The sequence below is a fragment of the Lissotriton helveticus genome, chromosome 6 (assembly GCF_964261635.1).
Source record: "Lissotriton helveticus chromosome 6, aLisHel1.1, whole genome shotgun sequence".
Lineage (NCBI taxonomy): Eukaryota > Metazoa > Chordata > Amphibia > Caudata > Salamandridae > Lissotriton > Lissotriton helveticus.
The window spans coordinates 1,517,639,385-1,517,663,326 of record NC_136067.1 but is presented as its reverse complement, the minus strand read 5'-3'; the positions used below and the strand labels follow the sequence as shown (position 1 = coordinate 1,517,663,326).

Genomic DNA, 23,942 nt, shown 5'->3' with positions numbered 1-23,942 from the left:
TGGTAGTGTCTGTGGAGGGATTAGCGACTCCATTGCGATGCTCAGCGCAGCCCAACTGTGTAACTTCACAATGGAGTCACAAATTCATGCTGGAGTCCATTAAAATATATACCAATAATCTGCTATTTTTTTTTATCTATATTTGACTTTCTAAGGTAGTAGTGATTAAGGAAATTAGTCCTTCAAAATACATTCTTTATCAAACAACTCTGTTTTTAAGTTTCAAATCACAGTTTCTGAAGCATCCTTCCCCCCCCACTCTGCTTTACCTCAGTTGCCATAGCAACCTCCTTTGCAATACTTTACTGTACCAGTAGGTCATAAGTTCATAGCGCTTTCTATCAGCAGCATACTAGCTGCAAGTTCAACTATAGCAGTTGCGGTTGAGTGTTTGTGAATGTAAGCATATCCCAAATAGCATAACTTCTTTTTTTATGTATCCAGAGCTAATCACGGATCTACTTACCTTACATTTTGAATCGCTACCTATTTTTAGATACTAACATATATACGCCGTCCAATGAAATATGTCCAGATCCTCTCCTCCATATTAATTGCCTCATTGGGCGGCAGCCTTCTCCTGTATACAAATGCTCCTTGCCTTTGAAATGGTTAGAGTGTGGATTGTGGGTCCTAGTTATGTGTTTTGGGCTAGAGAGTGTGCTAGATGCCATTGACAGGGACTTGGATTTGCCTAATGTGGACATTAGTTGGGTTGGCCAGAAAGGGTTGAAGTGTCACAAATTGCTTGCATTGGTTGAAAGCATTGCACATTGCCAACATCCAAACCTCTTAATTGTGCACTGTTGTGGAACTGACCTAGGCACACTTACTGGTCTGGGACTGGAAATCCAAATGAAGAATACCTTTGGCCATTTATTGGAACTTTTCCCTCGCACTACCTTGGTGTACTCTAACATTTGCCAAAGGTGGAAATGGAAATGGTCAGACGAGTTCTGTCCACAGATAAGGTCAGGAAAAATAAAACTGTTTATGCATTCCTCGGAGACCATAACGTGGGCTTCATATACAACAATACACACTTTGACATGGGGGTATATATAGAAGTGACAGAGTACATTTCTCAGAGAAAGGCAGCAGAATATTCCTTGACAACTTGAAAGACTGCATCTTGTATTACATGTATATGTAATCTACACACAGTCAACAAAAAGGCTGATCTAAGAGCCGCTCTTAACCCAAACACTAGTCAATTTTCAATTAAAATCTGTTTTTTGGGCGGGGAGAGTCATAGATCAGTTTCAGAATCTCTAACCAAAAACGCAAATTCAATTCACACCAGCAACTTTAGCATTTATAAGCCTCTTGCACTATGTGACAATGACTCTGAGCAGCTGTGTGAGTGTCTAATGTGGTCTATGAGTGGGTGCAGGAGTAGATCCGAGAGTGTATGCTTAAGAGTCTTAGTGGGTCTGTGAATCAGTGCATGAGTGTGAGTGAGTCTATAAGTGGATGCTTGAATGTTTGAGTGGGTATCTAAGTGTCTGAATTGATCTCTGAGTGGCTGCATTCGTTTGTGAGTAATTCTGTGAATGGGAGCATGAGTGCTTGAGTGAATGTGTGAGTGGATGCATGAGTGTCTGGGTCTGTATGAGAGTGACTGGGTCTGTAAGTGTGTGTGTGAATGTCTAAGTGGGCCTGTGAGTGGGTGAATCAGCCTCGGCATGGGTGAGTGAATGGGTCAGTGAGTGTTGCATTGTGTTTGTGAGTGGCTGCCTGAGCCTCTCAGTGGGTGAGTGAGTGCATGAGTGGGTCTGTGAGTGAATATGTGAGCCTCTGAATGGGTCTGTGAGTCGGTTTGTGAGTGTCTTGCTGGGTCTGTGAGTGTGTGTGTGTGTCTGTCTGAGTAGGTCTCTGGGTGCACGACTCTGAGTGGGTCTGTAACTGGGTGCATGAGTGCCTGAGTGGGTCTGTGAGTGAGTGCATAACTGAATGGGTCTGTGAGTGGGTGAGTGAGTGTCTGTATTTATGAGTGGGTGCGTGAGTCTGCCAGTGGGTCTGTCAGTGTGTGTATGCGTGTCTCTGTGAGTGGATGCATTAGTGTTTGAGTGGGTCTGTAAATCGGTTTGTCGGTCTCTGAGTGGGTATGTGACTGGGTGCATGAGTTTCTCAGTGGGTCTGTGAGTGGGGTGCGTTAGTGAGTTGATCTGTGAGTGGGTGCGTGAGTGTCTGAGTGGGTCTGCAACGGAATCTGTGACTGTCTGAGTGTGTCTGTGAATGAGCATTTTAGGGAGACTGCGTGGGTGCAGGAGTCTGCGTGTATTAATGTTAGAATGATTCTGTGAGTGGGTGTGTCTCCCTGGGTGGGTCTGTGAGTGGGTGTGTGAGTTTGAGTGGGCGCAAAAGTACCTGAGTAGGTGCGTAAATGTCTGAGTGGCTGATTAAGTGCCTAATTGGCTCTCTGAGTGGGTGTTTAAGTGTCTGAATGGGTCTATCAGTGTGTGTATTAGAGTGTGAGTGAGTGTGAATTTATATATATTTTTTGGGCAAGGTTCACTACTCCACTGCAACGCTGCATGGGGGGATGCGCTGGACATCGCAACAGTCGTGACTCCCAGCACGTGGAAAAAAAAGTTCAATGGTACTTATAAGCCCATAAGGAGTCCCTCCTCACAGACCCCTATATTGCCCCCAGGGGATCAGGCTACCTCTACCGTGCCCCCTTCTACTACATTTGATCTTTTTTTGTTTTTTACTGCCGGGATCTATTCCCTGATGCCTAACATGGGTGTTGCAAATTTTTACTCCGGTTGTGGCCAGCCAATCAAGACTTCTCTGTTGGCATGGATTTGCGATGCCTCACGAAGGAGTCGTGGAGCCTCTGTGTCCCTAGATATACAAATTTAGTTTGATCTGAATATCTCTAAAACTACTAAAGAGATTTACACCAATTCCAAAAAAGGTCGCTTTTGGATCAACCGCTACCGTTCTGCCAAATTTAGTGTAATTCTATTCTGCAGTTTGGGCTGTAGTCGTGGCTAAAATCTCTATGGGAATTAACATTGGAAACCAACTTTTTTTACCCCCTCCTTCTCTGGGCTCCCGTTAAACGGATCGCCACGAAATTTGCTATCCACAACTAGACCCAACTTGACACTTTTTAGGAAAATGTCATAACGATTCGTAACACGGTGCCAAAGATTACAGAGTTGTTTAACCATAACCTGAACACAAGGGGTTAAGCCCTGCAGTTCAATATCATCACAAGAACTAGGCCTTGTGAGTATGGCCCAGATGCCGTCTTCTTTATAGTAATTCTAAAATTGAATCAATGGGACATAAATTAATGTTTTTTCTTATTAGTAAAGCTTTAAATTGGTAATAAAACATTTGCACTGTAACCCTTTCTGCCGTGGTCCGATTTAAATAATTTAGTTTACAAGTACGGCACAAGAAAAATAGTTTGACATAAACCACACATGCAGATGTATGCATGGAGTGTGGTTGGCTAATTATTGATATTGCTGATTGAGGGACGGGAACTCATGACCCACTCGACTTTGCCTCTATTGCTTCCATTTTGCCACAAAGAATAGAATAATTAGTTCTGGTGACATTATATATTTCTCACAGAAGGTGTATTAGAAACCGATATCTTTTTATTTTGTTTCATTCAACATCTGTAAATGTGTGTCTATTAATATACTCAAGAACTCAGTAACATAGAAACACGGAATGAGATACTGAGTACTGAAGTTTAAATTGCAGGTTCTATATGATGATGGTGCAGAGAGTATCTCGGGTATATAAGTCGAAAATAGTCTGAGAAACAGTGTGGAGGATATTTTGTTTAAGAGAAAATGAAAAGGAGGTTACAGTGGAGGACGGGTGGCAGTTACCAAAAAAGTAGTCCACTGTCTAAGAGCCTGCAAAGAAAAAAATTCTTCAGGTGTTACAAAGATGGGCAGGGATGGGAGGTTAAATCACTTCCCTCAATTGACTTGTTTAAAAAAGCCCTGAAGACGTGGTACTTCATCAAGGCCTATCAATGATGGATTGCTGGGTTGATTTGCGAGCTGCACTATTTGTTTTAGGCGCCTTGACGCCCATCGGGCTAAGTATGCGCATAACAAGACTCACATCATTCATTCATTCATTCAGGGACATGTAGCTCAACCGCATAATTTAGGGGAAGTAATGAAATAAGGAAGAGGCAACATTTTGCAAACTGGCTAGGAGCCAAGCCATGTATGTATACTAGCACCTGATAGAGATATCTAAATCTCTGATGAAGAGAGGGACATTTGAAGATTTAATAGAGAGCAGTATGAAAGCAGTGTTAGGGGTCAGAACGTGAGAGAACCAAACTCAGAATTTAGATTAATGATTAATGATGGTTAATGATGTAAAGATTTTAATGCAGACGACAGGAAGGTGAGAGAGAGGACGAGAAAGCTGGTAAGGAAAGAGGGTGGCATTCAGAGAAGAGGAGACTTTCTGCACTTGAGTCTTTGCCACCTCACTAGAAATGTGAAGTACTGGTATAATTTTCACTTGTAAGTTGTAGAGTTGTCATCAGATGGAAGCCAGCAGGATTCAACCAACACAGCCTCCCCTGCTTACCAATTAGATGTGTCCCGAACTCCCCTGAATTCCTGGCTGCAGTAAGTGCTTTGTAAATGCAGAGACCCCTCTGTTGTTCCTGCATAATAGGACAGATTAAGGGCTCATTTTTCATCAAAGCAGCGCGATTGTGAGGAGTTTACGGTTCAATGTTTGCTCATGAAATTTGCTGGGCTGTAAACATCAACTTTCCCTTTATTATTTTGTAGCTGGAGGTCCTGGAATACATGCATGAAAATGAATATGTACATGCGGATATTAAAGCTGCAAATCTAATGCTGGGCTTCAGGAATCCAGATGAGGTAACACTTTCAAATATTTCTCCTCTGCCAACTGCACCATCTCTATTTTTTAATACAGTGTTTATCGTTTTAATATGAACATAAGTTATTTGGTTATCATTTTCATGAATGCCATGGTAGGTCTGAACTGCAGGATGTGGCACGGATGCTTATTGTTGTCGCATGGGATCCAGCACTGCGTGATTGGTTCTTGTCATCGCGTGGACCATGTCATCTTTATTACATAGTGTTCAAGGTTTATTTTTATTCTTGTTGTAATGCTGGCATAATGTATTAACTTCAAAATCGAATGTAAACTTTTCTTGATGCATATCGGACACTATAACTTTTTCAATGTATATCCGATCAATAAAATACTAGTTTGTTGTCTATAAGTGTTGACATGGGTTTATTTGTTAATAACGCATTCTTCATGTTTGCCTCACACTAAGTCGCAAGCAGCAGTGTTCTAAAAAACACATTTGATGAATATTAATTCATGCCCTTGAATTCTGGTATCAGGTGAAAAAAGGTCAAACAAATAAGGTTTTAGATGGAGGAAAACAATTAGTCCGTGGGAAACCTGTGAAATGGTGCTGTCATGTCATCCCCGAGCTTGGTGGTTGCAAATCACTCAACTATAGGCTTGTAGTGACCACCTGGTAGAAAAAGAGCAACTTATGCATTTTCCCAATATGTATTTTCATAATTTTTGTTTTCAGTCATACCTAGAAATAGGTGCATATGTCTTGTCTGCCTGATGTGATATTAAATATATATACATTCATAATCACATACGTACATGCATACATTCAGGGGCTTTGGGTGAGATCGCTCTTCATGTATTGGTCTGTTCAGCTGCCATTCACATTTTGCTTCTGCCTACAACAGCATACAGCATGAGGCACTGGGGTAGCCTACTTGAGCCATTGGCTTTCTGGCACTTTGAGTGACAGCATTTTTTTCCGGATTACCTTTCCACATCACCGAGAAAGAAGTGCGCTTCAGAGCCAAGAATGATGTAGCGCAATGTTACTTTCCAAATACACTTTTCATTAAACTCATTATATTTGTTTAATTTATTTTGTAATCATCCAGTGTTTAAACAGTGTTTTGAGGTTACAGTAGTTCAAAGCCAATAGTTATTTTATGTGTATCAATAAGAATCGTTGTGTGGTGTAGAGTAGAACTAAAAAGGGTTTCCATACATGTTCTAAGAACACCTGTTTAGTATGAAACACCTTTACTGTTAAAATTATGCATACACCTGTCTGGTAGGGGACACCTGTACCGTTATCCCCTTAAAACTATTTTCAGTGGTTTTTTTTAATTTAAAAAAATTAAAAATAGCAGTGCAACCATATGGCCACTACATTTAGGTATGCACATTTCTTTTTTGCTTTTCATATTTTTGTGGCACATGCTTGCAATAAAAAATTGTAAAACCTCCATCAGCTTGCTGTATTCAAACTTGGTGGCTTTGATAGGTTTTTTTTTTAAGTTTCCCAATGTCTTCATACATCTACATCTTGAGTTTGATATTTACACTAGAACATGATTTGGATTTTTTGTTTTGTTTTGACAAAGTAGATTCATTAAATACAGTTACACTGTAAGTTTGTTTATTTGAAGGAGTGAGGCACAAGAAAGGCATGCCAACTGCACGTTTTAGTAATGTTATAATTTTAACATCTACTGCTGCAATAATCCATGGTTATGTTGCGATAAATACCCTTTTTATATAATAACTTGTTTTTTTATGCAGTACTAGCTACTTCAATATTGTTAAGGGTAGGGTTTACGATTACCTGAGGCAGCAGAGCTCATTTTATTGACTTCAAAGGGTGAAATCCTGGGTCGGGAGGCGCTGGGATTCAAGCCAGCCAGTTTGTGTACATTTCCTAGCAGCAGGTACCTACCTTATGTAGCCGAGTGGCATTATTAGTATGCTATTATAAAGACATTTTATACTTTTCCTTCACTTTCGTTTTATCTTGCTGTGTTTTTTTTTCATTTTTATTTAGTAAGTGTCGTTGTCTTTGCACAACAAAATCTGGCAAAAATGTTCTCCGAGATCATATTATAAACTCCAAGTATGTTGTGGTGTTTGCACTCTACGTGCCCCATAATTTAATTAACACGGTTAAAGAGAAGAGCAGCACTAGAGGCGATCCCTATTGGGCAGGATTTATTTTCAACGTGCCTTCAGTTTGATAATTAAAAAATGTATTCTGCTTCATTAAAAAGCTTTATCTCCTCTTGTGGAGAAAAAAAACAAGGAGCAAAAGTTGGTGGAAAGAACCAGGAGAATACCCTACCTGGAATAGCATTATGTAAAGTCGAAATGATAAAGATGTTATGAACAAAAGTATAAAATACTTTAATAATGATTTTTCATAATTAGAATTAACAAGGCAGTGGTGAACAAATTGAAGAAGGGGAATTATCATAGGATAGGAATCCGGCTCTTAACTTTGCGAATAAAAGGGAATAAAGTACCCACCAAAATGTTACAATTCTTAAACAAAAGGAATGGCAAAGTTTGCATAGAACTGTTTAACAAGCAAGATACGAGCAAGAAAAAAAGCAAACTGAGCAGTGTCTAGGATTCCAGTAGTTTTCTTTTTTTGTACGGCATCCCTGAAATGCAAAAGAAGTAGAATGGCAGCGGAAAAGGGTATGGAGGAGAGTGTGGAGGTTCTGAGTGGGAAAGAGTATGTAGGTTATTTAGGTGCTTAGAAGGGGGAGTTAGGAAAAAAAGGCGGGAGAAGAATTATTAGGACATAAGAGGGTGTGTACTCATGCTCTCCTCCCCAACTCCAGAAAGAAAGGAAAAAAAAGAAAAACACAACATAAGAAGGGATGATTGGTGGTGTACAAAGAAGGGAGCATTTATAAAGGAATTTGAAGATACGGACAAGCAATAAGGTGCCGGGAAAGATGTAGAGGTGAATTATTTTGGGGCAATTCCTCTGAAAAGGAAGATAAATAGGTGAAGCCTGTTAAAGGAGCATGGACAGTAACAACCCTCCCGTTCCCAGCCCCGCAGATGGAACATATGCCCACTCCACTATCTGGCAGAGCAAGCAAGAAGTAGAAATGAGGAAAAACGTGGAAGAGACCATGAACAAAGAAAAGGGAAGCATATCTGTGCAATCCAAGGAAAAAAACTTACTTCGTAAATATTAATTGAGATGCAACTTTCAAGATCTTTATATCAGAAAGTGTTGGTAATTTGAGTGACCTTTGGAAAACTCAGTGTTCGATGATAGGAAGTATATTAGAAAGCTGTGTTTCAAAGGAACCGTCTTTGGAAGTAGCACTCGCCAGATAAGGAATAGTCCTCTGCTAAATGGAAGTGGATTGCTCACTCTTCAGCAGTGTTTTGTCTTTTTTTTTTATCTAATCATGGTATTAGTAGTTGTTTAGGTCTGTAATAAGAGGCAGGCAATGAGACTATATGCCCTTTCTATTCGGTAAAACATGACATTAAACTAGCTTTATCAGTAAGCTATATATGGTAATGCTGATATTTATTGTTGTCTGGTTTTGTAGCGAATACCATGCGCTCAGCAATGCTGCAGTATATTTCGCTTGCCAAGTTCTATAATTCACATTTAATGGAGCACTCCTTGCATGGCTGGCTAGTTTTATGCCTTTTTTGTTTGCCTTTCTGTGATCCCACTCGCATAAACTGTTGGTGCTTTAGTAATTAAGGTTGACTAGGCGCGGGTAGGCAGAATTTGTTCTTTTAGAGAAATATTCAGTACTAGTAGAGTGGCTAGGCCTTTTTCTTTTAATTGTGCATGTATTTACAAATGAAGATGCACATTAATCATGTATCTGACACTGAACCAATAACACTACAGTAAATCTGACCTTAAAAGCACATAAAATGATAGCAATTAGCCTCCTTCTTCTATTAACCAAATGTATGATATTTTGAGACTGTAAATGCGTTTAATTAAGAGGGTAGAGAATATAAGATATGGTTCCATGACATCCCAAATGGAAAATCTGTGAGGCAAATTCCTAGCCAGAATATCCCCTTTTGCATATTTTCTGTAATGGGAAAACGTTTGGATTGCATCGCATTTCTTTTCAGTGATACTTTCCAATGGTGCATGAAATCTGTTTAGAGGTGTTTTAGAGCTCATGTGTAAAGATAGTATTAACATGAGGTGCTTTATACACTTTCTTTCTTGTCAAGGTGAGCTGGTGAGCTTGTTGCCCCCTTCCGGTGCTTGCACAATGCGAAGTAGCCATCAGGTGCAACATAAATATCATTCCTATGTGTAGTCCGTACACACTTATGAGGTACCATGATGTGATAGCATAGGAAAGCTTTTTTAGCACACTGTTAGCTATTATGATCTATGAGTGTACTAGCCTAAGGAATCATTATGATGAATGAGAAGATTGTGGGACAGAAAAATCCACAATTTGTTTGCTTAAAGGTAAAATGATTGCAATGGTATTAGAGAGCCATTTAAATGGATTTCTTACCTTTAAAGGACAAAATATTACATTCCATTGATGCAGATTGCTTTGAGCTGAGTCACAAAGAGCAGAACCTGAGATTTGGAAAAAAAAGTGATCAATTAGAAGCCATTGGTAAGCCAATGCCGAAGACTTGAGGTTAAAATTGAAGATTCAATGGCAGAATTCGCTAATTGAAAAAAGAAAAATTGATGGATGGAATGTTGAACAATGTCTAACAATCACCCCCAGTAACGAGTTCTGTGACTAAATCCATAGTTTTTTTGCACATCACGCCATTTCAATTTAGACCCAGCCATATGCAAATCAGTCTTGACCCTGCTTCCCATGGGAACATTCCTGTCCGAACTGCCTAGCCAGGTCCCCCTTGGATCGGAAACATGCATCCTGGGGCAGGTTTTGGGGTATCACCCCTAATCAACCAGGCTGGATTGACTCTAATGGCATGGAGAGCACAGGACCCATGACTGGGCATTCCCATCCCATTTAGGGCGACAAATGAATAAGGAACAATTAATGCTAAGCTGGTGGTCATTTATAAAGCATGAGCAAGATCCACCTTCACGGCAGTTCCTTTCAATGCATTTAGCTGTTTGTTGCAGGGCTCTGTCAGCGGAGCCCTGCACCAAGCAGTTTTTGTTTTTTAGTTGTCAAAAAGAAAATCCTGAAATTAAAATGTCTTTAAAAAAAAAAAAGACAGTGCCCCTCTTGCCATGGAAGTCCTCTCCCATGAAGATATGAGCATTTAGCAGTTTTCCTTGCCACTTACCACCAGAGTATTCAGGCAGGGACGGGCATTATAAAGTGACCTCTCACTGCCCGGTAAATCAGGTGGGCGGAATTACAGATCTGCCCCTGGCAGCTCTTCCTCCACAGGGCTGTCAGACGAGTTTAATCATAGCGGAGATGGAGTAGTCTCTACTTTGATTAAACCTATATTCTGCCCACAGCTAATTTGAACGGGTGCACAATTATCCTGGTGGTAAGCATACTCCGTTGCCATGGAGTATCCTTACAGCCAAGATATAAATCTGGCCCTAACTCCTTTTTAGATTCACGAAGGAGAGCAGTACAGAGGACCTCCGTTGCCTGTAGCTCATGTCACTATTGACAGAGTAGCGTTACCACCAACAGCTGTTGCAGTGCCTCAGTTAAGATTGGCTGCTGTGAAGTTGTTAAGGTGATGCTGTTGGTGCGTATATCAATGACCTATGCTGCTGCTATTTCACAGCATACCTGGACTGGGTTTCAACAATGGTTCTTTGATAAAACTTTGGCCAGGATGAAAAAAATTTCATTTGCAGCACACTTGTAACCGTTTAATTTAAACATAGATGGAGTGTAATTTGGGGTTTAGTATTCAACATTTTATACTGTGAACCCTCTGACCTTCCTTCTTTCTTTCCATTTTACCATTTTTCTTTTCTTCGTTCTTTTTTGGCTTTTTTTTCCTTCAGTCTTTCTTGCCTTCTTTACTACTTTTGTTCCTTCTTTTCTTATTTTGTTCTTCCTTTCTATTTTGCCTTTTTTTCTTTACTTCTCTTTTTCTTACCATAATTCATTCCAATGCTTCTTTCTTCTTTTTCTTTTTTTCTGATTTACTTTGTTTTACCTTCTTTCATTCTTTTTTGTCTACTTTCCATATTCCTAGCCTTCTTTAGTTTCTGCCGTCCTTACTCTTTCCTTCCACCTTTAGTTCTAGCCTCATTTACTTATTTGCCTTTTTTCTTATTGCTTTCTTTTTTTCCTTCTTTCTTTTTAACTTATTTCCTTTTCTTTGTTTTGCCTCCTTTCTTTGTTTTTTCCTTTAATTTATCCTTCCTTCGTTGCTTTTGTTTGTCTTGCCTTCGCTCCTTCTTGCCTTCTTTCTTTCTTTCTTGCCTTCTTTTTGCCTTTTATCTTTTTTCTGTTGCCTTCTTTGCTTGCTTTTTTATTTCCTTTCTTACTTTTTGGCCTCTTTCCTTCTTTCGTTTTTCCTTATTTCTTGCCTTGTTTCCTTTATTCTTTCCTTAATTGTTTTGCCTCCTTTCATCCTTCTCTTCTGTCTTGTTTTTTTGCCTTCCTTCCCTTTTTTGCCATTCTGTCCTTTTTTGTCTGCCTTTCGTCCTTTGTTGTCTGCCTTTCGTCCTTTGTTGTCTGCCTTTCGTCCTTTTTTGCCTGCCTTTCATCCTTTGTCTGCCTTTCGTTCGTTGTCTGCCTTCCTTCCCTTCTTTCTTCCCTTCTTCTCAAAGGTGAAGGTAATAGCCAATGCCAGACTGTTTGCTTCTTTTAGGTCTTGGCTAGGTAAAATCTTTTGATTTTACTAAAAGCATTTATAACATTGTTACTTGTGGAGGGTTTTCAGCAAGACTTCATCTGTTAGTCTGGAATGTTGTCATTAACATTTTTCTTCCACCCAATCCAGCATGCTTCAAAGGGCAGTGTTAGCCCACTTGATCCTTTGCCTCACTTAATTATGAGTTATGCCATGCTGCCCTTGCAAAAGGACCATATCCACACAAAACGTTCTTCCTTTAGTGCTAGATGTACCATGGTAATGTGTACTTTTTTGAGACCGGAAAACTACTTGCCTTTAGCCATTATTTTTTCACATTTATTGAGGGCCCAGCAGCTTCCCAAACAATAGCGTTTTGCAAAAATCAGGAAAGAATAACACAAGAATTGCCAAAAGACTGGCGGTCAACGCCAGACCTATTGCCTTTGCCAATGCTTGTTCATCTAAGTTCCTGTAAGAACAATATCATCAGTTTAGCCTCCATGCTTCAGACTCTGCCCCTTGTTTCTCAGTCGGCTCAACTCTTTTCAGCAGGGGAGCATACATCTTGTATGTTCTCAACAGCCTCCTAGTGATGAAATTCCTCAGACCTTCAGCAAAGTTGGCTTAACTGAATTGAGGATCAGTAGTGCACTAGCAGCTACCAAACGTGTGGGCCCTGAAACTACATATCTTTTAAAAGATTTGAAAAGAGAAGCTGATTTTAGTTGAGGTATGAGTTACTTGTTTGTAAAAAAAAAAATATATATATATTCACTGAAAAAAACACAGGTTTTAGGGACTTTATAGTTCGGAATTAGCATTTAAAAAACCTTAGATTGTCACTGAAAAAAACACGGGTTTCAGGGACGTTATAGTTAGGCTGACATTTCACTCGTACAAAACCAGAGACATTCTGTTGTTCTAGTTAGCTGAGCTAACTATAACTCACGCCCCCGCAATGACTTGCTGATGACGTCACATATTACATCACTCATGACATGGTCAGTGACATCTCAAATGACAGCACTGATGACCTCATCCTGTGAGTGTTTCTAAAAAGTTTAAGAATGTTATATATATATAGATATACGCCAAGGTGTATTGAATAATGAGTGGGTGTATGAGTGAATGGATGATTTAGTGGGTGCGTGACTGACTGTATAAGTGAGTGATTAAATGTGTCTTAGTGAATCCATGGGTGAATGACTAATCTGTGTGAATGTCTCTATCAGTGTGTCAGTTTGTGTGTAAGTGGCTGCATGGGTTGGTCAGTAACTACATGAGTGTCTATATGGGTTAATGACTGGTTATCTGAGTACCTGTATGGGTGCCTGAGTGTCTGTGTGGGTGGGTGGTGGGGCTGTGTGACTCCCTGCACGGATGTGTGAGTGGGTGATTCACTGGGTGTATGGGTTCAAGAGTGCATCTGTGATGGGCTGTATGGGTGAGTGAGTGTGTGTATGGCTGTGTTGGTGAGTGAATGGATGGCTCAGTGGTATATGCGTGAGTAACTACATATGTGAAAGGCAGTCTATGTGAGTGTTGGATTATATAAGTGACTATATGTGAGAGTGAGTGATTGTGAGAGTGGCTGTAAGGATGAGTGTGTGCTTGTGTCCGTGATTGTAGAAGAGAGTATCTGTACAAATAAGTGACGTGGTGTGTATATATCTGTCTAGGTGAGTAAATGGCAGTGTGAATGATTCTTTAGGTGACTGACTAGGTGTGTGAGTAACTCTATGGGTGAGTGGCGGTGTGTGAGCGTCTGTATGAGTACATATATCAGTGGCTGTATTGATGAGTGACTGCTTGTATGAGTGATTGCATGTATGAGTCCTCAATCAAGAGAAAACGGAAATACTCCTCATCTCCAACAAAGAAGAGAACCCCCAAATTGCAGAATGGCTCAAAGCTATTGATGTTCTCAATGGCAACCTCACCCTGGCAGACTCGGTAAAATCTCTAGTTATCACCCTAGACCCGAAACTGGACATGAACAAACACATTAAAAGCTCTGCAAAAAGCGCCTTCCTTAACTTGAAGCTACTGCACAAAATATAACCCTTCCTCCCGCCTAAGGACCTTCAACAAGCCACTCAAGCACTGGTGCTGTCCAGACTAGACTACGGGATTGCAGCCCTGGCGGGTAAAGCAAAATCGCACCTCGCCCCCCTAAAAACAACCTTCAATGCAACAGCCAGAATGGTCACCGGAACTAGGAAATTCAACCACATCTCGCCTGCACTCCGAGAACTAAAATGGATCACAATTGAAATGCGGGCCAGCTTCAGAACAGCCTGCCTCACGCACAAAGCCCTTCGCACAGGCAAACCGGAATACCTGGCTTCCAAACTCAAAAAGGCCGACCAGACCAGAAACATCAGGAGCTCCAATACATTGCTACCCCTCCCGCTGAAAACACGCAAAAAAAACAGCGAGCAGGTTGTTTGCTGGTAACAAGCCCAAATTTGGGAACTCCATTCCCTCCCACATCAGAACGATCCCCTCTTTTGCAAAATTGAAAAGCCTGCTCAAAGTCCTCTTCCTCGATCACTCACTAGCGAACCGATAGGATCCACAGAAGGCTCCACCTGACTTTACCTCTGTGTCATGTGACATTGACATCCGCTACCGCCCGGACCCCTTCCGGAACCCTACCCCTTCCCTCCGCCCAGAATAAGAAAACTTATCGGCTACTCGTTCTGTGTGACCTGCACTCAACATGTTTCTTTTCATTCAATTTCTTTTTTTTTTTTTTTACTCCGTTGTTTGAACTCTACTCGTCACGGATCACTATATTCTACTGTGATCTCTACGCTGCTTGATTGCATATAAGTCACTTGTTGTGAAGGGCTCTGATGGCCTGGGGTCCAGCTAGCGCTATATAAAACCCCTAAAATAAATAAATAAATAAAATAAATGAGTGACTATATGGGTGAGTGAGTGGATATGTGTGTAGACCTATGAATCAGTGAGTGAGTATATACTAACTGGTATTGGTGTGTCTGTGGTTTCGAGAATGGTAGTCTGTATTTTAGAATGGGTGTATGAAAGGTTATGTTGGGGTGTGAGGAGGTCTATCAGATATTAAGTAAATTATGTCATCAGTGATGTCGTTTGAGATGTCGTGATGTCACTGACCATGTCATGAGTGATGTAATATGTGAGGTCATCAGCAGTGCACAGGGAGCCCAAGGTACAGTTAGTTCAGCTAATTATTCCGGCTGAATTTCTTTGGTTTTGTACACGTGAAATGTCTGCCTAACTATAATGTCCCTGAAACCTGTGTTTTTTTCAGTGAATATCTAAAGTTTTTTAAATGCTAATTTCTAATTATGCCTATATAGGTAGGACATGTACAGAAAGAGGAAGAAGGCGCATAAAGAAGCAAGAGAAGTGCAGAAAGAGTCAAAAGAGGTGCAGAAAGAGGAAGAAAGGTGCAGAAATAAGCAAGAAAAATGCAGAAAGAGGCAACAGCAGTTCAGAAAGAGGAAGAAAGGTGGAGAAAAAAGCAACAGAGGTGCAGAGAGGCCTGCTTTGACTGTACGTTTTCACAGACTCATTCAAAGTAGCCTAATCACTAATCCTTCTCCCAAGATGTCTTAAACCTCACTTTTCTCTTGAAGGTTCACTATTCATCGACTGCTCATAATTTTAGGCCTACCAAATGTAAAATTGCAATCCTAACCATATTGCTGTTGAAAGTCTGACCAAGTTTGTAAAGGTATGCATGCGTGTCTGCATACTAAATGTACAAATACTTTAATACCTGACTTTCAAACATCATACTCTGTAAATTTGTGTACTAAAAGGTATATATATTTCTTTCTGCTCATAATACAGGGCACATGGTCATTCAATAGTATATTTGAGGGGCTCTATAACCCCTATACACATAAGACATGTCTGCCTGTGCAACCGAATGACAGACCAGAACTAAGAAGATTTGCCCACCTATAAGAGAAGCTACCCGCTTTTTAAGCTACCATCTTCAGGTGCATAACACATGTGAGAATACATGTGCAAGTAGACAAATACCTCAGTCACAAGAGCATGCAGAACTTTAACCTTGACAGCTGGCCCTTCCCATTTGAATACAGAACCCAGCAAAAGAAGTACAGAAAGAAGCAAGAAAATTGCAGAAAAAAAACAGGTGCCGCAAGAGTAAGAAATGTGCAGGGAGGCAAGGGAAGTGTAGAAAGAGGTAAGGGAGGTGTAGAAAGAAGCAAGAGAGGAGCAGAAAGAGGCACGAGAGGTGCAGAAAGAGGCAAGAGAGGTGCTGAAAGAGCTAAGAGGGCTGCAGAAAGAGGAACGAGGGGTGTACAAAGAAGCAAGAAAGGTGCAGAAAGAAGCATGAGAAGTGTAGAATGCAGAAACAGAGGTGCAGAAAGAGGCTAGAGGTGCAGAAAGAGGCAAGAGGGGTGCAGAAAGAAGCTACGGAGCTGCAGAAAGAGGCAAGAGAAGTGAAGAAAGAGGCAAGAGAAGTGCTGAAAGAAGCAGCAGATGTGCTGAAAGAGGCAAGAAAGGTGCAGAAAGAGGCAAGAGAGGCGCAGAAAGAGGCAAGAGAGGCGCAGAAAGAGGCAAGAGGTACAGAAAGTGGCAAGTGAGGTGCAGATAGAAGCAAGAGATGTGCAGAAAGGCAAGTCAGGTGCAGAAAGAGGCAAGCGAGGTGCAGAAACAAGGCAAGAGAACTACAGAACAAGGCAAGAGTTGCAGAAACAGGCAAACGAGATGCAGAAAGATGGAACGGGTGCAGAAAGAGAGAGGCAAAGAGGTGGAGAAGCGTGGCTCAGTGGTTAGAGGCGGCAGACCCGGAAGCTGAGATCGGCCGTGGACCAGGGTTCGATTCCCCGCCTCGGCGGGTCTCTGGCTCAAAAATTCCACGGACTCGACAATTCTCGCTCCGGTGCCTACTCGACTCACGGGGTCACACTCTGCGACTCTGGGCAATAGCTTGCTTAATCTCCACTACGGCCCCTCGCGGTGGGATGCCTGGCTTTCACCTTGTGGATACCCTGCCGGGGTATCTCACAGGGGAATATCAGGACGGGTTCCCTAAGCAAGCGCCTTGATACCTTCGGGTGATACGTGCGCTATATAAGTCGCAATACATATATAAGTCGCAATACATTTACATTTACAAACAGGCAAGCGAGGTGCAGAAAGAGGTAAGAGAGGTGCAGAAAGAGGCAATAGAGGTGCAAAAAGAAGCAAGAGAGGTGCAGAAAGAAGTAACAGGTTCAGAAAGTGGCAGTAGGATTGCAGAAAGAGTCAAGAGAAGATCAGAAAGAAGCAACAGAAATGTAGAAAGAGGCAAGAGAAGTGCAGAAAGAAGCATCAGAAATGCAGAAAGAGGTATGAGAAGTGCAGAAAGAAGCAGCACATGTGCATAAACAGGCAAGAGAAGTGCAGAATGATGCAAGAGAGGTGCAGAAACCAGTAGGAGAAGTACAGAAAGAAGCAACAGAGATGCAGAAACAGGCAAGAGAGGTGAGGAAACAGGCAAAGAAGTGCAAAAAGAAGGAACAGGGGTGCACAAAGAGGCAAGAGGTACAGAAACAGTCTAGAGATGTGCAGAAAGGCAACAGAAGTGCTGAAAGAGGCAAGAGGGGTACAGAAAGAGGGAAGACAAATGCAGAAAGAGGCATCAGGGGTGAAGAAAGAGACAGGAGAGGTACAGAAACCGGCAAGAGAGGTGCAAGAAGAGGGGTGCAGAAAGTGGCAAGAGAGGTGCAGAAAGTGGCAAGAGAGGTGCAGAAAAAGGGAAGAGAGGTGCAGAAAGAGGCGAGAGGGGTACAAAAAGAGGCAAGAGGGGTGCAGAAAGAGGCAAGAGAAGTGCAGAAAGAGGCAAGAGAAGTGCTGAATGAAGCAAGAGAAGTGATGAAAGAGACAAGAGTTGCAGAAAGAAACGAGAGGTGCATAAAGAGGCTAGAGGGGTGCAGAAAGAAGCAAAAGAGGTGCAGAAAAAAGGAAGAGAAGTGCAGAAAGAAGCAGCAGAGGTGCAAAATGGATGTACGACGGTACAACGCGTGGTATTACCACGTGTTCCATTACAACGCGTTTTTTACGACTTGCGCTGTAGGGGTGCTGGACTTAGAATAGTTAAATTTACTATTCCAACACCAGCCTACGTACAGTAGGGAAGGTGTTGGAATAGTAAATCTACTATTCCTTGTGCGCCCTCCAGCGCAAGTCGTGGTTACGACTTGCGTTGTAAAAGACGCGTCGTAACTGTAGTGCGGGGTAACATCCGCGTTGTAAAGGATGTTCCCTGTGCGAAACAGGCAAAAGAGGTGCCGAAAGAAGGAACAGGGGTGCAGAAAGGGGCAAGAGGTACAGAAACAGGCTAGAGAGGTGCAGAAAGAGGCAACAGGGGTGCAAAAAGAAGCAAGAGAGGTACAGAAAGAGGAAACAGAGAGGTGCAGAAAGAGGCATGAATTTGCAGAAAGAGGTTAGAGGGGTCCAGAAAGAGGCAAGAGGCGTTCAGAAAGATGAATAAGAGGTACAGAAAGAAGCAAGAGAAGTACAGAAAGAAGTAACAAGGGTGCAGAAAGAGGCAAGGGGTGCAGAAAGAGGCTTGAGAAGTGCAGAAAGAAGCAACAGAAGTGTAGATGGAGGCAAGGAAGTTGCAGAAACAGGCAAACAAGGCCCAGAAAAATGGAACAGGAGTGTAGACCGAAGCAAGAGATGTGCAGAAGAAGTGAAGAGGGGTGCAGAAAAAGGCAAGAGGGTGACAGAAAGAAGCAAAAGATGCAGAAAGAAGCAACAGAACCGCAGAAAGGCAAGATAAGTGGTAAAAGAAGCAATAGAGGTGCAGAAAGAGGCAAGATAAGTGGTAAAAGAAGCAGCAGAGGTGCAGAAAGAGGCAAGAGAAGTGCAGAAAGAAGCAACAGAGGTGCAGAAAGAGGCAAGAGGATTGGAGAAAGAGGCAACAGGCAAGAGAGGTGCACAAAAATACAAGAGAGGTGCACAAAGAGACAGAGTTGCAGAAGGAGGCACGAGAAGTACAGAAAGAGGTAACAGATGCAGAAAGAGGTAAAGGGATTAGAAAAAGGGAAGAGAGGTGCAGAAAGAAGCAAGAGAGGTGCAGAAAGAAGTAAGAGAAGTGCAGAAAGAAGCAACAGAGGTGCAGAAAGAGACAAGGAAAGTGCAGTAAAGAAGGTACAGAAATGTAGAAAGAGACAAGAAAAGTGCAGAAAGAAGCAACAGAAATGCAGAAAGAGGTACGAGAAGTGCAGAAAGATGCAAGAGAGGTGCCAAAAGAGGCAAGAGTGTTGCAGAAAGATGGGAGGTGCAGAAAGAAGCAAGAGAGGTGCAGAAAGAAACAAGCGAGGTGCACAGAGGGAAGGGAGGAGCAGAAAGAAGGAAAGTGCAGAAAGTAGAAGAGATGTGCAGAAATGCAAGAGAAGTGCAGAGAAAGGAAGAAAGTTGCAAAATGAAGCAAGAGAGGTGTAGAAAGAAGTAAGAGTGGTTTGCGCACCATTAGTACCAATGTAACACCCACATTTAGCTATAAGTAACAGGTGACCATTCCAGCTTTGCACAGGGCCTTCTACCACGCTATAACACTTGTTGCTGCATTTTTGGTAACGTTTGAGCTAGAAACAAGGTTTTTTTTGTTCAAATCTTCAGATTATGCAGCAGATGATGGATTGTGTGGCAAATGCGAAAAATTTATAATTATGAGAAAATCGGTGCAGCCGAACAGTTGCATAATTCCAGTTGCCCTGTTCATACCTCTGACTAGGTCCAGAAGGGCTCCTCAGTGGTTCCTTCTTTTTTTGTCTCATTGAGTTTATAGTTTAGCTTCTATGGAAACAAGCAAGACTAAAACTGAGGTTACCACTCCACAACACAGACTACCATACCACATAATTACTCTCCATAACACATATTCCCGCTCTCCATAATTCCTATACACTAGCTACCACATACTTTCTATCCACATAATTTCACTGCATAACATACCACATAATTCCACTACACACAACATACATCCACTCCAATTTTTTTAATTGAAAAGGGAGGGGGCACGAGGCCCCCCCCTGAGGCTGATTAAGCCCCGGGGACAACATCCCCCAGGGCTAGGCTTTGTTTTTTTTTTTTTAAGGGGAGCCTTCCTCCCCAGGCCGATTTCGACATGGCCACGTATTTCTTTTTTTAAACTAGATTTAAAGGAGGGGGGGCTGCCAAACCCCCTCCTGAGGCCATTTTTTGCCCCGGGACCCCATCCCCGGGGACTTTGCCTTTTTTTTTAATCTGTTTTATTTTCAGGGAGGGGGCTGCGTGGCCCCCCTTCCCGGGTCATTTTCAGCCCTAGGGACCCCATCCCCCGGGGTCTTGCTTTTTTTTAAACAAAATTCAGTTTAATTTTCAGGGAGGCGGGCCACGGTCACCAGATACTAATATTTCTAAATATATGAATTTCTCAGGAACTCTTGAACGGATTTACACCATTTAAAAATAAGGTTGCTTTCTGAACCAGTAGCTACCTTTTGCCGAATTTGGTGTAATTCCATTCTGCAGTTCGGTCTTTAGCCTTGTCTAAAGTTTCCTATGGAAATTAACATGGAGAAACTGTTTTTGGTCCCCCCTTTTTTGTCGCCCCCCCCCCCCCGCTTGACGAATCACCACGAAACTTTCAAGACAGGAGCTGATCTGAGCGGGCATTAGTTTTTGAAATTTTGCAAAGATTCGTCAAACGTCGCCAAACATATTGGTAAAAGAAAAAACACTCTTTGTACAGGAACAAAGTCCTAACTATAACTACCTACTGGCGACCAGCAGTAGGTAATATATATGTGTATAGAGAGAGAGTGCAGAAAATGCATTTCTTCTGAGTTCGAAGACAATGAGGCATGGGATACCAGTGTTTGAAAGTCTGGATTGAGAGTGATCTAAATTGTCCTGTGGATTTTCAGAAGTGGGCAATGTCAATAATGTAGACTGGAAAGAGAGATTAGAGGGACAGGATCTAAAGCCCAATGAAGGAAACGGGACATTTATTGTGCATAGTTTGAAAGTCGGATGCAAAGATTTAAAAAGCTGCCCTGTGATCCATGAAGGTTGACGATGGGCATAGAGATTGAAGCTAAGGACAAGACGATCTGCCCAGGTCTGAGTAATTAGTAGATTAGTTAGCAACAGTATCAGGCGACCAAAGGAGAAAGGAAATCATGGCATTTACGACCATTTCCCAACAATTAGGTGGAAGGGGAGAGTTAAAAAAAAAATAGAAGCAGGCAGAGGCAAAGAAGGAGGGCTGTCAAATAAGAAGCTGTGATTATGTACTTAGATTGCTGCACTGGTCGGATCTCCCAATTCTGTTGGCCAATTTGTTGAGGTCCACTTTCAGGGGAGCTGCCTCAAATATAAGTTTTGTCAGAGTTGTGTTGTACTGCATCTGCCGCCGCCAAGTGCTCGATGGTAATCTGCATGATGGTATCTTCCAGGTTCTCATCAAGCCAGATACTAATTTATGTGTTATCATCAAAGTGAAAAGCAAAAGAGTATATAAGTGCAGGTAATGTTGCTACATAGAAAATGAATAGTGTTGTCCAAGGAGAGGAACTCTCTAGAGCTCCACAAGTCAAACTGGCAAAACAAAAATAAAAAGGAGAAATATGAAATATGCAGTTTGGAAGAAGCTTGGAGGAAAACATTAAATCAAAGCTAGCTCCGGATCTCGAACTCCCTTTGTGGGAAGCTAATATGGAACGTGAGGATCTGCATTGTGAAATATGGTTGAAAAATCTAAAAGGGTTAAAGCTGCAAGCAACACTGCTGCAACGCAAGCCTCCAGAGAGGTCGTCCAGGATACGCACCAGTACAGATTCTGTGTTGCAGGAAGATGAAAGCTCGCGCACACCAGGTCCGAGGCACGAGACCATTCCAAAAATCAAGGCAGGTTTGCAGGCCAGGCAATCTGCGCCTGTAAGGAATTGGCAATGTAAGTAACAAATGACAGCTGTCGTTACGTGTCTAACTGGAGATGGGTCGTAAAGGGAACTTAGGAACGAGCAGTCTCTTACTTCTAGGCACCGTTTCTTCTGGACAAAAGAGTAAAACCGGCCAGAGAGCCAATACTCACCAAGGATAGGTAGAAAAAAACAGGAACGACAGTGACAAACTATAGGAATAAAAGCCTGATTTGGCAATACTAGCAAAGCAAGAAAGCAGTTATCTCTCGCGCAAATAAGGACACTCCACACAACTCTGCTATATAGCATAGAAGGTCACTTTTATTATTAGGACAGCCAAAGACAGACTCCGAACCTTACATTTATTAAACAAACACTTTTGTATAATTTTCCAAAACCTTTTCCCCAACTGGTTTTTACATCACCATTCCCCAATGATTTCCTTATTTGCCAAAACTCCAAAAATGTTTTAATACCAATCCAATGTTTTTCCTTCCAACTTTTCCTTTCCCTTTCCACCTACCCTCCCCACCCCCCAGAGAGAAAGGATACGTCCGCTCTAGACTATCCTATTCCCTAAAAACACGCCACCCAGGAAAACCCCAAGTGTTTTCCTGCCCCACCCAACCTCAGCAATAAAAGAAAATTTAAACTTCTTTATGCCAACACCATAGATCAACACCCCACAATTTTGCCAACACGTCCCGTAGTTCCATAAGATAGTACGCTTGCCCCATCTGCGACAAATGCACCCCATCGCCTCTGAATAAGTGAAGCATCTTGCTTGAAAAATGCTCATGCACCAGAACATTTATGGCCATTGCCGTGCAGAAAATTTTCATCGCTCTGTTCAATTTTCGACTGGCTTTTTCCACCGCCAAATGTAATCGAGCCCCTCTCCAATGGTGCCTATACACAAATTCTGTCCAGACAATCGTTGTTCCCACCCAATTATTTTTAAGTACTGCTAGGTCCAGCTTCATTTGCTTAATCAGGGTTAGGCCTGATAATTCCACCAAATCGTTTTCTCCCAGGTGTATTATTAGTAGATCTGGTATTCCCCATGTAGCAGCCAGTTTGGACAGCAAAGGAATAGTTCATTCCATTTCATGCCCCCCACCCCTTTCCACAACACCTCATGTTCTTTTCCATACAAACCCAAACCCCTTCCACAGATTTCTGTCCGGCAAAAACTGATGACCATTTAACTAAAGAATGGCCCACAATCCATGTCCTCTTTTTCCTGGGGAAATCCAACACTCGACCTACGATACAAAAAAACAACATTAACTAGTATACAAAAGGGGGGGGGGCGAATGCATTTCACAGCCGCACATATCTGTAGCAACAGTTTGATTTCCACCTTCCAATGCGCTGTATCTCCTCCCTCCCCCAACCCAGTCTGGCAGCTTCCGTAGCAGCACCTACTCTAAAAGAATGGGTCCCGAAGCATTGTGGATTTTCCCCCACCAATGATAGACCTTTTCTCAGTACGGATAAAAACTGAAAACAAGTCAACTGCCCCCCTTGATCATGACAAAAAATTACCCCAGAACGAAAAACATTTGACTTTAAAAATGACTCCCACTCCTCCAATGGACAACAACCCACCACCCCACCCCCTCCCAATTTTATTCAAGTTCCAACCCCTGTTTGGTCTGTCTTTGACTGTCTCAGCCTGATCTGTAAAACACTCTCTCCCAAAATTTTGATATCCGATGTCTGGATCCCAGTCTGGTGCCTTAAACCCAATAGTTCCGAAATCCGGAAAGCACCAAAGAACAACCAGACCATGCACAACCTGAACCTAACTAATTCCCATTCGCCATAGCAACAACTAGGCAGAACGTTTAAAATCCGCCTCAACAGGTCAAATGTAATAGGTTCTCTCAAAGATTTAACATGAACCTTGCTTCGCCCAAAACCCTTCAGCATCCTCCGCAACAAAAACCTAACCTGTACTACCTTACCTAACAATAACTGACTATAAAATGAAATGCCCGCAAGTTTGCCTGAAATCGGCTCATACCCATCGTTACATAGGGTCTAATCACTGTATCAAAATTGTTATGTACCCTTCTTTTTAACTCCAGAGATATATGTGTTAAATATGTATTATATTCAACTTGTTTCACTTTTTTTTATAAAAATAAATAGAATAAAAGAAATATCCATGTTTTAAATTGTGTTATGTTCTGCACGGAGCCAGGGTTATCACCTTTTTCCCTAATGTTTTGACCAGTCAGCATGTCAATTATACCCTAACTGCCTAGGAATTTGTTACATTGCGTTATTGCCCTGTCCTAGGAGTTCTTCCAAACCTAACAGGGGGTCCCTTTTTGTTGCCTATAATCTCCTGAAAACAAGCCAAAACTTTGTTGCATTGTTCAATTCCTGCCT

General features: G+C 41.9%; 1 protein-coding gene across 1 annotated transcript in view; it reads left to right on the top strand.

The window, feature by feature from the left end:
* VRK2 (VRK serine/threonine kinase 2) overlaps positions 1 to 23,942 on the top strand; it is a 424,890-nt gene that overhangs the window by 175,550 nt on the left and 225,398 nt on the right. The window contains 1 exon segment of the mRNA XM_078649306.1: positions 4,794 to 4,886. Within this exon segment, the coding sequence (XP_078505432.1) occupies positions 4,794 to 4,886 (93 nt within the window).